The sequence below is a fragment of the Pelobates fuscus genome, chromosome 4 (genome assembly GCF_036172605.1).
Source record: "Pelobates fuscus isolate aPelFus1 chromosome 4, aPelFus1.pri, whole genome shotgun sequence".
Lineage (NCBI taxonomy): Eukaryota > Metazoa > Chordata > Amphibia > Anura > Pelobatidae > Pelobates > Pelobates fuscus.
The window spans coordinates 323536155-323555158 of NC_086320.1; the positions used below are offsets into that span (position 1 = coordinate 323536155).

At 42.5% G+C, this 19004-nt stretch overlaps 1 protein-coding gene across 3 annotated transcripts in view; it reads left to right on the top strand.

Moving 5' to 3' along the window:
* The window catches only part of HYCC1 (hyccin PI4KA lipid kinase complex subunit 1), a 123573-nt gene that overhangs the window by 64706 nt on the left and 39863 nt on the right, over positions 1–19004 (top strand). For all 3 annotated transcript variants that reach the window (XM_063452381.1, XM_063452380.1, XM_063452379.1), the window contains exon 4: positions 4622–4801. In XM_063452381.1, the coding sequence (XP_063308451.1) occupies positions 4622–4801 (180 nt within the window). The remainder of the gene's footprint in view (positions 1–4621; positions 4802–19004) is intronic.

A 19004-nucleotide genomic window follows, 5' to 3' on the forward strand; every position in this document is an offset into this window, starting at 1 on the left:
GTGAGTATAATCATTCATTTCCGGCTTTTTCCAGTAAACAGTCTTTTTTTCTGAGAAAATGCAGTGTTTATATTACAGCCTAGGCATAACTCCACTGGCCACTCCTCAGGTGGCTACTAGAGGTGCTTCCTGAGTCAGTGCTGCACAGTGTGTCCATCCTCTGCATGGAGACACTGAACTTTCCACATAGATATGTATTGATTCAATGCATTTTTGATGAGGAGATGTTGATTGGCCAGGGCTGTGTTTGGCTTGTACGTGTTTGTGTTCCTGACCCTATAGTGTTCATTTAAGTGTGTCCATTTAAAAAAACAAAATAAAAAAAAAACATTGTAGCAAACTGATTATACATAGTGTAAATAAATTAAAATTTATTGTCACACACACATTTTTGTAACTACAGGCCATAGACCGTTTAGAACAGGTAAGTAGACGACCGTTCATATTTGAAAGAATGTGCCTAAAGTGAACAATAATGATCAATATCTGAGTGTGTTCATTATTATTTTGAACAAGGTATGAAAGGCAAGCAATCAATTGATTCATGGACAAGCCACGTATCCGGTTAATCCACAAGCCTTAAGCCAATGATTGCTTTGCATGATACTGCAGGTTGTTGTGAATTTCAGTGAAATTCCAACACAGTCAGTATGAATATTTCATAAAGATTTTATAATTATGGAATACTTATTTTGCGGGAGAGGGTTGTGTGTGACAGTGCCGCTTTAAGCATTACTTTCCAAGTAATTGTGGCAAACCATCGTGGGGACTAGCCATTTTGTCAGGGCAAGCTACTTTTATTACCTTGAAAGTTCACTTTCTGCAACATGTAAAGCCGACAAATAATCCTGTAAATGATACAGGAAGGGGGAGGGTACAAATGTGTGATTCATAAAATGTTTACCTTCTTGAAATAGGAGTAGGTGGAGGTGGCACTTTAGATCTCCGCTGCAGCCTAGCAACCCACCAACCAGCTTTTATTGATCATTTACTTGCAAAGTGATGAAACTGTTTATGTTGAGAATCCTTTTTTTTATGGAATAAAATAAAGGATCTTTGTACCGTTTTCCTGAATAGTATAGCAATACACTGGTTCCTCACCTTGTGTCGAGGCCCCCCCCATTCCGCCCCCCCGCCCCCGACGTGATTCTGCTAGTGCTTTGTGAATGCATGTGGATGACCTTGAGCATTACTCTTTGTGTGTGTTTTATTGAATACCACATCAATAAGGTTTATTAATTAAATGTGCCATTCTTTTCTCTCAAAGGGACCGGGCTAGTGTGTGCTGAATGGTTTGCCGAATATTTATTAGAATAATGAAGGTTGTTATGAATGACTTTTTTAAAAAAAAAATAATAATTTTTTAAAAGCAAACATAAATATGCATTATATTTCTTTAAAGAAGAATGGCCTTTTTTCATATTATGTCAGGCCCGTGGCTGTCTGTCTTTGACTAAATGCTCCAAGTATGAATGGCTGATGGGGGTCTTCTGTGTCTGCTATAGCAATTTGACATGTCTCTATTTTGCAATGATAGAATAAAGCTGTAATTTACATTATTGTACAGGAGCTTAAATAGGTCATGATGTTGTCTATTCAAACTTGCAAAGACATTCAGCCAGGACACATTAGTATGAAAAGGTGTTAAATCCTGGCACTGACAATGCCCCTTGTATACACACTCATTTCCGTTTGAGGAAGGATGTCTGTGACAGTTAAAAGCACACTTCATATTCTATCTGTTTAAATTATACTTTTTAATTATTTTTTTTACGTGCTTAATTTAACGATTGAAGATCGGATGCTTATATAACAAAATGTTCTCCTTTAAGAAGTATATGAGACCACATTGCATATCTGAAAATCTGCTTTGCCTTCTTGCACTTTTTCTTGTGTTTTTTTTTTTTTTCTTCTTTTTTCCTTTTTCCTGAGAACAATGGATAATTGTTCACTCATCTATGCTGAACGTAGCTGTTCTGGGTCTAGCAGGGTATATGTTCTGCCAAAAGGTGAAATAAATTACTTTGGCAATTACTGTGCCAATTATGCCAAGATCATTGTACCTTTGGAGGTAGGCAGTTCAAACGTTTTCCAACTGTAACAGTCTAATTTCGGATTTCCAGTTTAGAGTACTAATGAAATTCTACAAATTTCTCGTAATCTACAACAATATCAGGTTCCCACACTAAGATCAACCATGTCTTACATTTGTGCATCATTATATATGCCTATGCACTGACCACTTTATAAATTGCACATACCGGGCGCTGGTCCTTTTTGTCTTATTGGAAATTACACCCTTGAATTAAACACTGAAAATAACCTATAACTTGTATTACGCTTTTTCATGTGATGCTCTGTGTTCTTTTAAATGCGCACTACAAATTTAGCAGTTGATATCATTATCCAGTTCAGTCCAGACATGGTTAACACACATCGAACTGAAATTGTGTAATTGCCATGACGACCAGTAGGACTGGCATCACATTCCAGTGGTGATTAGTCCATACTACAACTTTGTATCAGATATATATATATATATATATAACTATATCCATCCCTTGCACCAATCATGTCAAACTCAAGGCTAACACGGGCCACATAAACAAGGTTTAAGTTTATGTGGGCCACAAAAAAATAAAAAAAGAGTTCAACCCAGACCAACATAAACTAAAATTACGGTACTTGCATCATTCTCATGCAAACAATATGTAATCCTGGGTACATATATATAATTAACTCAAAAGTTTAACTTCAGGCTACTTACTATGCCCCCTCCAATCTAATACACTGTCCCCCCCAATCTGATACACTGCCCCCTCCACGCTAATTTAATACATTTCCTCTCTTCCTTTCCCCCAATTTAATACACTGAACCCACTCCCACCACTCTGTTATACACTGCCTCCCCTCCCTCCGCCCAATCTAATATACCACCTGCCCTTCCACCACTCTAATTTAATACACTGACTCCCCTCCACTCTAGTTTAATACAATGCCTGCTCCCTCCCACCACTCTTATACACTGCTCACTCCCTCAGTTTAATACACTGCCCTCCATCCCCCAATTTAACACACTCTAATACACTGCCCCACCTCCTTTCCCCTAATTTAATACACTACCTTTAATACACTACCTCACTCTGACACACTGCTCCATCTCCCTCACCCAATTTAATACACTATCCCTCACCCCCCAATTTAATACACTACAGAAAGGTTCCCCAAGCCCCTTTTCCCCTACCTTAAGCCATCTTCCAGTCCATCCCTTCTTTGCTCAAGCAGGCCAAACTCTCCTCTGGCACTGAGAGCAGCAGGGAAGGGGGAATGGCTGGCCAAGCTCTGCATGCAGCCAGCAACTCTGCGCACTACAGTGCCGCAGTGCAGCCGCCAGATATGACTCCATACTATGGAGTGCTCGATAGGCCGAGGCCCGCGGGAGGGCCACATCACAAAGTGGCCCCAGGGCAGACTGCCTACTGGGAAACTTCCCGGCATCCCAGTAAGCCATTCCACCCCTGGGCTGCAAAGATACCCATTGTAGGCCTCATGTCTGGCAAGTGTGGTAACATGAATTACAACCTTTTCTTTACGAGTTGTGAAGTCGTATATTGGTGCTCAGTCAAATTAGATTGATATTAATCTTTAATATTTTAATAACGAGAAGACAAATGGTACACATTGCCAACATTACATAAAACAAAAAAGAGAAATGTATGAATCAATTTGAAAAATAAAATGGGACTTACGCAAAACACAGGACTTATACTACTGCAGAAATCTGAGTATCTTCCAGTAGGCCAGCGGGAACTCCTAATTGAGTCAGATATTGATATTAATGTACGGCAAAATGTGCATCTCCTCCTAGGAAATGCTTTCCTATGAGACCGGCTGAATGCGCGCGCAGCTCCTGCCGCGCATGCGCATTCAGCTGAAAGGGAGGATCGGAGGCGGAGAGGAGGAGGAGAGCTCCCCGCCCGGCGCTGGAATAAAGGTACGTTTTAACCCTTTCCTCTCCCCAGAGCCCGGCGGGAGGGGGTCCTTGAGGGTGGGGGCACCCTCAGGGCACTATAGTGCCAGGAAAACGAGTATGTCCTTTAAGAAATATGAAAAGATTGATAAGGGAACAGGTCTAAAGTTCCATGATAGTGTTGAGATATACAGCAACTTCGCCACGCACGTCGAAAAGCTGGTTTTTGCTCAACAAATTACAGATTGTGATTTTTTTTTTTTAATAAGTTTCAATTCTTTTAATCCATTGTCTCTCAATTTTATGTGATTCCAAGAAAGCTACTTCTTGAAAAACATATGTAAAGATATGTAAACGATAATTACGTTTACAATTTACCATTGCTTGGTTAAAGGACTACATGACGAGATTATTATTTTAAAGTGATTTACAGATGGGTTTACATGGTGGCACCATCTGAGACATGCACAGTTGAAATCTGTTGCCTTCTAAACGTGTTACTCCCCAATCCTCTTTCACCCGCTGCTTCGTTGTCAAAAGGTTCTAAAACTGAAGTGTTGAAATGAATGTTTTATGGAAATGTAATGTTTTATGAAAATTGAATTCTCTTCATACATAACTCTCGCATAATTTTGTTTTCTGTTCTTGCAGTTACTGGAACCAGTTTGCCACCAGCTCTTTGAATTCTATCGGGGCAGAGAGAAGCACCTTAGGACTTTCACGCTTCAGTTCCTGCCAGAGCTCATATGGTGCTACCTTTCAGTCTCCTCCAGCAGAGACTTGCAGAGCAGTGGATGCATCGAGGCGCTCCTTCTGAGTGTCTACAATTTGGTCAGTTTTTTTGGCGTTGTTATTCTGGTCACATAATCCTTCTTGCCAGTTTTATTTGAGGTCGGGTGGGCATCCATAACATATTCCATAAGAGATTTTTTTATTTATTTTTTATCCTCTAGTTTACTGTTGATGGGGTTAAACATTGTTAGTGTGCAAAAGAGTAGAACATGAAATGCTTTGCTTAATATGGCTTTAATTTAATTTAAACAAAAGTGACATTGCTCATGTCCTCCCTTAGAGGACATTTATTCTCTTTGATCTGCCTGGGGATGACATTCCTCCGTTTCACTGGAGATCTGATGTCTCACACAGTGAAAGTTCTTTTTAGACTCAAAGCTTGCTGGATGAAATCCTGTTCATAGATGATGCCCCTGGTCTTAATTTATTCCATAATGTCTGCTCAGACAAACAGACTGAAATTCACCCTGATATGCTGTCCAAACATTTTCACCATCTTCCTTCTGTTATTGACTGATTTAGGTTTGTGTTTAACAGTGACTGAAAAATATAAAGAAGTCTAGCTTGGTAGATAAAGAACTTTGTGTGGTGTATGTGCATATGTCTATATTCACACCTTTTTCTCTACACAATGTGAGTATAGCTTCATCTGTACGTAGTTCGCAATATAAATAATTTTTGAGGTATTTATTTATGCAATATTAGTATTTACACACGCTGCACTCATACACACACGCTGCACTCATACACACACGCTGCACTCATACACACACGCTGCACTCATACACACACGCTGCACTCATACACACACACACACACACTGCATTCATTATACACACACTGTAAATAAATATTCAATTAATATATTTTTTTTAGGATCTAATTTTATTTAGAAATTTACCAGTAGCTGCTGCATTTCTCACCCTAGTCTTATACTTGAGTCAATAAGTTTTCCCAGTTTTTTGGGGTAAAATTAGGGGCCTCGGCTTATATTCGGGTCGGCTTATACTCGAGTATATACGGTAGATTGTTTTATGAATGTGATTTTCTCTTTTAATGTGTATGCTGGCTGGTGTATTCTGTTCTTCTAATTTTAAGGATTGTTTGAAACCTGGAGTTCTGTAGACATCATTTTATTTAATTCTATGGTTATAATAAACAGCAAATCTACAGATTGAATTGCGGACTGTCCCCCCCTGCTGCCCCGACTCTAAGCCTGCGGGTGGGGGTTATTTAATTATTTAAATGGGGTATTAAAATTAGGAGCCATAATTATAATATTTAGGTGGGAGGTCCTAGTGTCCACGCCACAAGTCCCCTATCATGACGAAAGGGAGACTGCACACTCCATAACTATTACAGCATGCTGTATTGGTTATGGTACCAGAAGTGCCCTGACAACCTCCATTGTAAGAAGTCAAACTGTTTTAAATCTGAATGCTGACCTTTGGCTGAACTCTCACCTTTCTACAACCTTTAGTTTATTTCCAAGTAAAATTGTGCTCTCCAATAGAGGAGGATATGTGAGCGTGACTGATTCTCGCGCTTCACTTATTCCGTATGTCATATTGAAGAGTTTTTCATCTCAGTCATGCACCCGTCATAAGATTACAGCAGACATCGGCAGGAATTGATTTGATCCTCACCCTTTTCCCATGCATCAGTGCCTTTTAGCGTCTCCCCCTTCCCCCCCCCCCCTTTTTTTTTATACTACTGGCGGGTCTGGTGTTTAAAATGGATGTGGAAATGTGTGCAATTCGTGTTGCAGTGTGTCACGGAGTAGAAACATATCGACTTTGACTGCGGTTAACCCACAGGCCATCTTTTTGTTTTCACTTTGTGTCTCCTTTTGGGATTTGGTTAATATTTGTACTTGTGTGGATAATTATCGGTAATGACAGGATGCATGCTCAAACTATAAAATTTGTGGCTTTATTTAGGTAAATATTTAATATTTTATGCTTGGCTAGCCATTTGGAGTTCCAAGTTAAGTCATCACTGCTACAGAGAGTAGGTTAGTAGGGGAAATGTGTAGGAAAAGTGCTTTCATTTTGATTTGTTTACTAGCTTCCAGGGAAGCTTTCTCCATATTGATCACACTACGGCTCATTAAAAATTAGAACATCAATTTTTTTATGGCTGGCAGGCAGAGCTTCTTATATTATGTCCATTTTCAGATTTTATGCATGGGTTATGTATTTTGTCTTTCTTATGGCATAAGTATAGTCTAACAGTTAACATGCCCTGCTTTCTTACTTTGATGTGAGATTAAAAGGACAATCCACTGCCCAAATACAAAACAAATCACAATTTAGGAGATATACCCCAAATGAAAATATGCTTGGGTGTAATTATGCATTTTATTTTATTTATTTATTTTTTTATAGGGGGCATAATCCCTCGGAGCTCCCCTCCCCTTCAGCCACTTACCTTAAACCAGCGCCGGGCTCCCTCGGCGCTGGTGACTTCTCTCTCTCTCTCCTTACCCCCCCCTGCCGACGTCGGCTCCGAATGCGCATGCGCTGCTAGAGCCGTGCACGTATTAAAACCACCCATAGGAAAGCATTACTCAATGCTTTCCTATGGACGTCCAGCGTGAGTTAAATGCGATTTTTCGCATTGAGGATCGCGGAAGTGGCCTCTAGTGGCTGTCAGGGAGACAGCCACTAGAGGCTGGATTAACCCTGCAGTGTAAACATAGCAGTTTTTCTGAAACTGTTTTCAGCTGCATGGTTAAAACTAGGGGGACCTATTACCCAGACCACTTCATTGAGCTGAAGTGGTCTGGGTGCCTATAGTGGTTCTTTAATGTGGATGTCCAATCATATATTATTATTGCCATTTATATAGCACCAGCAGATTCCGTAGAGCTTTACAATATTATGAGAGGGGGGATTTAACTATAAATATATGTTCCAATGCAGCTCAATGAGAAGGTTTTGCAAAGCAGGTGCTCTGGGCAATTGCTGCCTTTATGAGTTTAGCCCACTGAGCTAACCAAACCAGGCAGTAACAGTTGTTGTAGCAAGGTTAATTTACAAAAGTTTGTATTCTATTAAAATCGTCTCTTATTGTAAAATGAAAAAAAGACCACACACTCTTCACACATAAAGCATGTCATCAAGTCAAAGGGCTTTAACTGTGATGTAATTCCAGTAAAATACAAGTTTAGCAGGCTAAGATTGCCACAAGGCATATGTATGTATATGTGTTTGTAGTATCAGTTAGTTAATTACACGTAGCTAAGATACTGTCATCACTGTACTGACCAGGTGCAGGAATGTAAGAACTGGAATTACGCGTCCCTCTCCTTTGTATCAGATGAGCCACGTGGTTAGACCGGATGGATGAGTTTAGACTCTATTCATTAAATAGGTTAAGGGTATGTGTGGGTGTAGTTAATTGTGGGAGGAGCTACAGTGCTATATAAGGAATGTACTCTATGTATTCAGTACTCAGACTTTGCTGTATTTTGGTGACGCTAGTCCCTCTGAGTCCCGATCGGTGATCCAATAAAGAATCTCTTCCTTCCTGAAGAAACCTGTGTCCATCTCTCTGTGCTTGGCTTCCGTCAGTTTCTCCGGTATCATTTGGTGCATTGGCCGGGAAGCTCATCGTTCAACGGTAGCTGAGAGGCAGAGGCGTGAGACGGTCTATCTTTGCCCACGTTCTCTACGGCTGCACCCCTGAACTTCTGCGTGGACCTCCCTTCGTCTCGGCGCCACTGGTCTGTTGTCCAGGAGATCATCGGCCTCTACGTAAGAAGTGCTGGGGTGTCCCCGTCGATGAGTGTGAACTCAGGTTCAGGAACGAGGAGGTAAGATAACTGCTGTTTTAGACGGCAGGACCCGCTAGGGGTATACCGATTGTGCGGTAGGCCCAAAGGGGTTTTTGAATCTGTATCTGCCCCCTCTGTCGGAGGGAAGGAGCGAAGGCGCACCGCTCGATCGAACGCTCTTTAGTCAGACCGTTTGATTTGGTTAGTCAGGCGGGGTCCAGGTGTAAGATAGCCCTAGCCGGACACCGGTGTCTTGTCTAGACTAGCGTTCTAGGGTGTATATTACGTTCGCTAGGTCGGAGGGACCGGGAGACTAAGCGGCGCCTGTGTAAATTCGGTTCGCTAGTTCTCATCCTATCTGGGCTAAGTGGGAAGGCGTGTAAATTTGGAACCCACTAGACTTTTGATAGTGCGACTAAGAGGCGCCTGTGTAAATTCGGTTCTCTAGCTCGCTATATATGTGGTGATTGGGCAGTGTGGCTAACCAAAACGGGTGTATATAGTTTTAGGTAGTCCATTCAAGGTACTGGCCAATAGTTTAGTTGGGAATTGTAAATGTGTTAACGATTGTTTAGTAAAGTGTATATCTTGTTAGATAGCGCGAGCTCAGCCGTCTAGCGAGAGTGTTAATAGTGTGTTGCTGTATTATAGTGCACGGTACCATAACCCTGTATATTTACTGACATTGTATAATAAGTACTAATCATTGTCGTCCATTGCATGTTTAACACCATAACCACTAATAATTGTATTGTGACCTTAACTTGTGCTTTGACCTATGCTAACCGTACTGTAACCGCTATTTGTAAAAGACGATGTTACTGGGGTGTGTTATAGACGGGTAATTCGTATATAGAGAATTATAGCGTGGGTGACTGTATAGTTACGCCAAAGGGCATAATATTGATTATATAGTGACTGGTGTAACAGCTGTGTGTGTACGGGAATTCCCTGAGTGTTTATTGTTATTGTGTACGTTTCACTTGGTAACCGTACCACGTGGTGCTGTTGCCAGAGGAAACGGGTGTGACTGTTGAATAGTACGCGTGTATAGTATTCGTTGTCGACGACGTTCCATTGTTAAGTATGGGTGCGTCGCAGTCAACGATTCCGGATCCCTTAGGATGTATGGTTAAGAATTTTAAAAAGGGATTCAAAGTTTGTGATTTTGGGGTAAAGATGTCTCCTGTACGTTTGGTCACTTTGTGTACTAGGGAGTGGCCTACTTTGGTTGCGGCATGGCCGCCACGTGGCAGTTTGGATCCAACTCTGGTACAGCGCTTACACGTGGCTGTATCGGGTAGGCCTGAACTTTACGGCCAGTTTCCTTATATTGACTGTTGGAGACAGGCCGTAAATGACTCGCCAAAATGGCTCCAGACATGCCACGAGGAGCAGTGTCGCCTCATGGTAGCTAGGACTTGCTCGTCCACTAGGACTGGTGTTAGGCCCATTTTGGACACGCCCCCTGAGTCCGAGATCCCTTTGCCGCCCCCTTACTTTCCGTTAAGAAGAAGTGACGCAAACGCAGGAAGTCCTGCACCCCTCCCCTCATTACCCTCATCCACTTCCGCTTCCTCCTCCAGTACAGGATCCACCCCCCCTCGTACTAAATCTCCCCTTCCGGAACCAGAACCCACCCCCATTAGAAACGAATATCCTGATTTGGCGCCACTTCAGACTTCCGGTCAAGCTTCATCTAGCTCGGCTCGAAGTGTTTTATTTACGACCTTTTCCCAAAACCGACCTCCCACATCCCCATACCCTATCTCTCCCCGACCGGAACCCATGACTGACGCCTCTCTACGTAGCCCCATCCAAACCCGACAGTTGACTGGTGCCCAACAATTAAAGCATTATCAGATGCCTCTTCGCCTAAATCCCGGGTCAGCTTATATCGATGCCGCAGGTCAAATGGCACACGCTGACCCAGTCTTCGTATATGTCCCATTTACCACTACCGACCTTTTAAACTGGAAGACCCATAATTCCTCGTATACTGAGAAACCACAAGCCATGACTGATCTGTTCACCTCAATAGTACAGACGCATAATCCGACATGGGCTGATTGCCAGCAGTTACTAATGACTTTATTTAACAATGAGGAAAGGACAAGAATAAATCAAGCAGCCATTAAAGCATTAGAAGATAGAGCCCGTGCTTTGAACCAAGCTAATCCAGCAGCATGGGCCGCGACACACTATCCCAACACCGATCCCGATTGGAACGTAAATGGTGCTGATATGGTTCAACTCAGAGCCTATAGAGACGCTATAATTGCTGGCATGAAAGCCGGAGGAAAGAAGGCTATTAATATGTCAAAGACAGTTGAGGTGATCCAGAAAAGCGATGAAGCGCCCAGTGTCTTTTATGACCGATTATTGGAGGCATACCGCTTGTATACCCCCTTTAATCCGGAAGACGCAGACAATTCCCGAATGGTTAACTCCGCCTTTGTCAGCCAAGCTTACGGAGATATTAAGCGCAAGCTACAAAAGCTAGAAGGGTTTGCAGGTATGTCCATCACCCAACTAATGGAGGTAGCAAATAAGGTCTATATGAACAGGGATACAGAAAGTAAGAAAGAGGAAGAGCGCAAGATGCGTAAAAAGGCTGATATGCTAGCGGTAGCGATCGCAGGCGTAGATAAACGGGGCCCAGATAGAGGCAATAATAGATGGAGTAGGGAGCCTTTGAGTAGGGATCAATGCGCGTATTGCAAGGAAGAAGGGCATTGGAGGAACGAATGTCCGCAAAGAGAGCAGTACGAGAGAGACCAACCCAGGGCAGGCTACGGAAACTTTAGAGGTAGAGCGAGAGGTAGAGGAGGCCCCGGAGGGAGTAATGGTTATAGAGGGAGTAATGGGAACAGAGGAAGTGTTAGGGAAGACAGGTATATTCCAGCAGCGCAAAGGTCCCGCGATAGAGAAGGTAGGGACTTTGTAGGATTGGCTGACACTGTCATGGAGGACTATTGATACCGACCGGGCTCCATCCCCCTTGGTCGAGCGGAGCCTATGGTCGATGTATCAATAGGGGGAAAAAGGAGTGCGTTCATGATCGACACTGGTGCTGAACATTCAGTGGTGACTAATCTAGTTGCTCCTCCATCTGGAAGGACTATTACTGTGATAGGAGCAACTGGAAGAAGTGCTGAAAAACCGGTTCTTAAAAGTCGACTCTGTACATTGGGAGGCCACGTAGTAAAACACCAATTCCTTTATATGCCTGAATGTCCAGTCCAATTGCTGGGACGTGATATGCTATCAAAATTACAAGCGCAGATTACGTTCCTACCAAATGGAACAACATCCTTAAAGTTTAATGGACCTTCAGGTATTATGACTTTATCCGTACCAAAGGAAGAAGAGTGGCGACTTTATACAGTGTTGACTAGCCAAAACCCTAGGAGTGATGAGACATTGTTTAACATACCAGGAGTTTGGGCAGAGAACAACCCACCAGGACTGGCCCGCAATATTCCACCAATAAAAATTGAACTGAAACATGGGGTTTATCCAGTGAGCCTAAGACAATATCACATTCCGCAGAAGGCTAAGAAGAACATCCAATCCTATCTGGATAAGTTCATACGGTATGGTATCCTAAAATTCTGTACTTCCCCCTGGAACACCCCATTGCTGCCTGTTCAAAAGCCCGGTACAGATGAGTATCGACCTGTACAGGACTTAAGAGCAGTCAATGATGCGGTTGTTAGCATACATCCAGTTGTACCCAATCCATATAACCTGCTTGCTTTAATTCCGGGCGGGGCTACTTACTTCACAGTCTTAGATCTCAAAGATGCCTTCTTTTGCCTCCAAATTGCCGCAGAAAGCCAATGTATTTTCGCTTTCCAATGGGAGAACGCTGTAACGGGCTCAAAACGCCAAATGACTTGGACAAGACTGCCCCAAGGGTTTAAAAATTCACCTACCCTATTTGGTTCAGCTCTAAGTCAAGATCTACTGGATTTCGAGTCTATCCCAGGAGAATGTGTATTGTTACAATATGTAGATGACTTGTTGATAGCAGCAGTTACAAAAGAAAAATGTCAGCAAGCAACGCACGATCTACTACATATTCTCTGGAAGGCAGGATACAAGGTGTCCAGGAAGAAGGCTCAGTTGTGTTTGCCAACTGTCAAGTATCTGGGATTCCATATCTCTGAAGGTCAAAGGATTATGGGGCCAGAGAGAAAAGAAGCTGTCTGCCAAATACCAATACCCAAGAATAGAAGACAAGTGCGAGAATTCTTGGGGGCAGCAGGCTTCTGTAGGATATGGATTCCCAGCTATGCGATACTGGCAAAACCTCTGTACGCAGCCATCAAAGGTACAGAGCACGACCCCTTCTTATGGACCCAAGAACAGCAAACGGCATTTGAAGATGTGAAGAAGGCTTTGATGAGTGCCCCAGCATTAGGTCTACCTGATCACACACGACCATTCTACTTATATGTACACGAGCAAAGAAGAATGGCTGTGGGAGTATTGACACAGTACTTGGGATCATGGCAAAGACCTGTTGCCTACATGTCTAAGCAACTGGATGCAGTGGCCAGCGGACTTCCACCTTGTCTAAGAGCCGTAGCTGCAGCCGCCCTGCTAGTAGCTGAAGCCGATAAACTCACTCTGGGTCAAGAACTTTATGTACGAGTCCCACATGCAGTACAGACGTTGTTGGATTACAAAGGAAATCATTGGTTTAGTAACAGCCGTATGACCAAGTATCAAGCAATGTTGTGTGAAAACCCAAGAGTGCATTTAGAGACTGTAAACACCTTAAATCCAGCTACCCTTTTGCCGCAACCTACTGAAAGTCAACATGATTGTTTGGAAGTAATGGATGAAGTATTTTCAAGTAGACCAGATCTTCGTGATTTTCCCATCCAGAACCCCGATGTTCAATATTACACCGACGGCAGTAGTTATGTGAAAGAAGGGATCCGCTATGCAGGATATGCAGTGACAACAATAGACAAGGTGATAGAAGCTCGGCCACTGGCGAAAGGAACATCAGCACAAAAGGCAGAATTAATAGCACTAACACGAGCGTTACAATTGGCTGAAGGTTTAAGAGTAAATATCTATACGGACTCTAAGTATGCGTTTTTAACCACTCATGCCCACGGAGCTTTGTATAAAGAAAGAGGACTACTGAATTCAGAAGGCAAAGAAATCAAATACGCAGCTGAAATCCTACAACTATTGGAAGCAGTGTGGGAGCCGAAAGAAGTCGGTATCATACATTGTCGAGCGCATCTGAGAGGAGATGGTGATGTAACCAAGGGAAATCGGATGGCAGATAGTGCAGCTAAGCGTGCTGCTGAATCAGGAAGACAGGAGTATGTGGGGCATATAGCTGCTCTTATACCAACTCCACTGTCCCAATGGACTCCAGTTTATACAGCTCAAGAAGAGGAGTGGTTAAAGACTGAACCGGGAAAGTATTTGGAGAACAAGTGGTATCAGCTAGAAGATGGAAGAATAGTCATACCAGCATCACTAGCGGTAGAAATTGTCCAAAATTATCACAACGGGACACATTCTGGGAGAGACAGTACTGAAGAATCTCTCAGGAAACATTTCTACATACCAAGATTGTCCAACTTGACTCAGGCCATTGTACGTAGATGTGTAACGTGTGCTAAAAATAATGCAAGACAAGGACCAGTAAAGCCACCAGGAGTCCAGTTTATGGGGGGACTCCCCATGTCCGATCTACAAATAGACTTTACAGTGATGCCTAAATCGGGTGGACATCGTTACCTGTTGGTAATTGTGTGCACCTATTCAGGTTGGGTAGAAGCATGTCCTACTCGTACAGAGAAAGCAGGAGAAGTTGTGAGATTCCTGCTACGAGAAATAATACCCCGATATGGACTACCCTGTTCTATAGGATCGGACAATGGTCCAGCTTTTGTTCATCAGTGCCTACAACAACTGACTCATATGCTTGGTATAAAGTGGAGGCTTCATACTGCATATAGACCCCAGAGTTCTGGTAAGGTAGAGAGAATGAATAGAACTATAAAGAACCAGTTGGCTAAAATGTGTCAGGAAACCCAACTTAAGTGGAACGTTCTCTTACCCATAGCTTTATTGCGAATCCGCAGTACCCCTACCAGAAGGATGGGCCTCTCTCCTTTTGAAATCATGTATGGGCGACCACCTCCCGTACTTGGTAACTTAAGGGGGGACTTGAGTCAGTTGGGAGAAGGAATTACCCGGCAGCAGGTTGTAGAGTTGGGTAAGACTATGGAGGAGGTACAGAAATGGGTACAAGATTACCTGTGAATATTTATCCCCCTGTTCATAGTTATCATCCAGGAGATCAAGTGTGGATTAAAGAGTGGAATAATGTACCGTTAGGGCCCAAGTGGAGAGGTCCTTATGTTGTTCTTTTGTCTACCCCTACAGCGATAAAAGTAGCCGAAGTGACTCCGTGGATACATCACTCCAGGGTTAAGCCAGCAGCAGTTGATTCTTGGCAAGTTACAGCAGATCCAGAGAATCCCTGCAGGATCCGGTTGAAACGCACTACTCAGTCGGAGTAACGAGGAATTATTGTGGATTACAAATTTTATTGTTACAGGTGTGAGTGAGAAGGCCATAATAAAGCCTGTCCGCTTACCATCACATAGTGTATAAGCCAGGAAAGTCTCGAAGGGACACCTGTGAAGACGAGCAGAACTCCATTCCCTGCAGCCCTCACATCCTGGAAGCTGAGGTTCCATCGCACGGACGAAGACTGAGGATGACGGCGAAAGATGTGCTTTTGATTGTGTTTATTTACATGTGTTTTTATATTCAGGAAGGTAGAGGTACCGACACTCCTAGCTGTGAGGTATGCATTAAGACTACGAGAACAGGTAACCATATTTCCCAAACCCTAATTTGGCATTCACAATACGAATGTAAAGGAGAGGTATCAAAATGTAGATACCTAAATATAGACTATAGTGTGTGCCATTTAGGAGTAGGAGAACCTAAGTGCTTCAGTCCAGAGTATCAACCTCGTACAATTTGGTTGACTCTCAGGAATGGAGATCCTCAGGGGACCCTAATTAATAAGACGGTGTTAGAATCCGTATATTCTTCGGGTGTTCTGCTATTTGATGCATGTAAGGCGATATCAAGTGGTAGAAAACCGTGGAATGTATGTGGGGATCTTAGATGGGAGAGGACGTATGGGTCTAACGATAAATACATTTGTCCCAGTAGCAAAAATAAATATGTGAGTCCTAGATGCCCAAATAAAGACTATAACTTTTGTCCATATTGGTCTTGTGTGGGGTGGGCGACTTGGGGACAGACAGTAGATAAAGACATGATAGTGACTAAGTTGCCTACTAGCCCTTATTGTAAGTCTATGGAATGCAACCCAGTCCATATACTTATTAATAACCCCGACAAGTTCCTAGATAAGTATGGAAATTTATTTGGGTTTCAGATATACGGGACGGGTTTAGATCCTGGGACATTATTGTTTATAGGAATAGAGACTGATACGGTATCCTCCCAGACTCATCAAGTATACCATTCCTTTTATGAAGAGATGAGTATAGATAATAAGATCCCCCATAACGCTAAAAACCTGTTCATTGACCTAGCTGAAAGTATTGCCGGTAGTCTTAATGTTACCAACTGCTATGTGTGTGGAGGTACTAACATGGGAGACCAATGGCCTTGGGAAGCAAAGGAGGTAATGTCCGGTTCTGAGGCAGTTGACCAACTAATATCTACACAAGCCGATTATCATTTGAGTGTTAGAGGTAAATCTGAGTGGAGATTAAAGACCTCCATCATAGGTTATGTTTGCATAGCAAGGAAAGGAATAATGTATAATACTTCTGTAGGAGAATTAACTTGTCTAGGGCAAAAAGCTTATGATGATGATACTAAAAATACAACTTGGTGGTCGGCTTCAAATGTCTCAGAACCATCTAACCCGTTTGCTAGATATGCCAGTTTAAAGGATGTGTGGTTTGATTTATCCATCACATCTACCTGGAGAGCCCCAGCAAATTTGTACTGGATCTGTGGTAAGAAAGCCTATTCGGAGTTGCCACAGGACTGGGAAGGGGCATGTGTGTTGGGTATGCTCAAACCATCCTTCTTCTTGTTACCGATTGAAACAGGTGAGACTTTAGGTGTTAAAGTGTATGATGTGAATCATAGGAAGAAAAGGGGACCCTTAGAGATAGGTACCTGGGAAGATAATGAATGGCCTCCCCAGCGTATCATAGATTATTATGGGCCAGCCACGTGGGCAGAAGATGGTACCTTTGGTTATAGAACCCCAATTTATATGCTCAACCGTATTATAAGATTACAGGCGGTGGTTGAGATTATTACTAATGAGACCTCACAAGCACTCAATCTTCTAGCGAAGCATAATACCAGGATGAGGACAGCAGTGTACCAAAATAGATTAGCCTTGGATTACCTTTTGGCAGTAGAGGGAGGTGTATGTGGGAAGTTTAACCTGAGCAATTGCTGTCTTCAAATAGATGACGAAGGGCAAGCAATAGCTGAGCTTACTAGCCATATGGTTAAACTAGCGCATGTGCCTACTCAGGTATGGAAAGGGTACAATCCAAGTAGTTGGTTTGGTAACTGGTATGAGTGGTTTGGAGGGCTTAAGGCAGTGGTAGGTGGAGTCCTACTGATTTTACTGTTGTGTCTACTCCTACCGTGTCTTATACCCTTAGTAGTTAGGTCTGTGCAAAGCCTGATAGGAAGTATAGCAGAGAGGAAGGCTGCTGCACAGATAATGGCGATATATAAGTATAAGGCTCTAGATCAAGGAGAACCAATGCAGGAAGATGAGTGTTAAAAGATTCACATCATAAGATAAGTCTGGTCTGGTTCATGGTAACCTGAGGTATATGCAAACCAAGGTTAAGTGATGCCTCAAGTAATTGTGAAATATCAGAGGCATCAAAGGGGGGAATGTGATGTAATTCCAGTAAAATACAAGTTTAGCAGGCTAAGATTGCCACAAGGCATATGTATGTATATGTGTTTGTAGTATCAGTTAGTTAATTACACGTAGCTAAGATACTGTCATCACTGTACTGACCAGGTGCAGGAATGTAAGAACTGGAATTACGCGTCCCTCTCCTTTGTATCAGATGAGCCACGTGGTTAGACCGGATGGATGAGTTTAGACTCTATTCATTAAATAGGTTAAGGGTATGTGTGGGTGTAGTTAATTGTGGGAGGAGCTACAGTGCTATATAAGGAATGTACTCTATGTATTCAGTACTCAGACTTTGCTGTATTTTGGTGACGCTAGTCCCTCTGAGTCCCGATCGGTGATCCAATAAAGAATCTCTTCCTTCCTGAAGAAACCTGTGTCCATCTCTCTGTGCTTGGCTTCCGTCAGTTTCTCCGGTATCATAACCCCTTAAGGACCAAACTTCTGGAATAAAAGGGAATCATGACATGTCACACATGTCATGTGTCCTTAAGGGGTTAAGAGTCCCTTTAAGGTCCTTTCTCTGCTGTCACATTATTTTGGGAGGTTTTCAAGTAATATAGGAATCTCCATATGCTTTTTAAATGCTGAAGACTTTTTTGCCTATTGAAAGCTACTAAGCAAGAAACTTTCTTTCTGAAGTAGTAGAGGTGGGGAGTGGCTTCTGGCTAATCCGAGGTAAAAAGTCAAACTGCTCTTAAGCACTTTCGCTACTTACTATGTGAGGCTGGAACCATAACCACAGCAGTGCACTTTAGTGGCTATGGTTCTTGGAGTGTTCTTTTAAGCTGCCCCACATTCTATGCCTATCATTGCAGTGTAGGTTGGACTGAATCATCTGTAGAAATAGAGCACAATATACCAAAACCCTACATAATGGCAAACACAGCGGCCCCTGGCTGGTCCAGGGCCAAACTACAAGGGACAGGTGACACAATCCCCACCCGAATACTATTCGCTACTTCAGACACCAAAAACTACTTATCTTAGAAGGTTCTGTTTGTTGCATACTGCTGGATTTATATTCAAGTTATATATAAGGAAAAAAGTGAATTGTCTTTGTTGTATATAGTAATAGACATACTTAACTGAAAGACCGAGAAATGGAGATGTAAAATGGGCAATGTGGATACCTATCCCATATATTTTATGTACGTCAAATACTGTATGTTATACTTCTGACAAGACTATCACACAAAAATAAGGTTTATAAAAAAAAAAAAAAAAATAGAGCACAATAATCCCTGCAATAAGCAGCAGTGGTTAAGTTGTTTTGGGTGCTCTTTTTAAATTAAATGTCTATTTTCATGAAAATGGTGGAAGCGATAGACACTGAGAAAAGAGGTCATTAGGTGATTTTTCATCTTTAAGAAGTTGTTATTCTCCTAAGTCGTAGTATTGGCATTTTATAGCGACATGTTCTTTAGCGCATTATAGTTATAAAAAGGGGATGTTTAAGAGGTAAACCAAAAGATCTT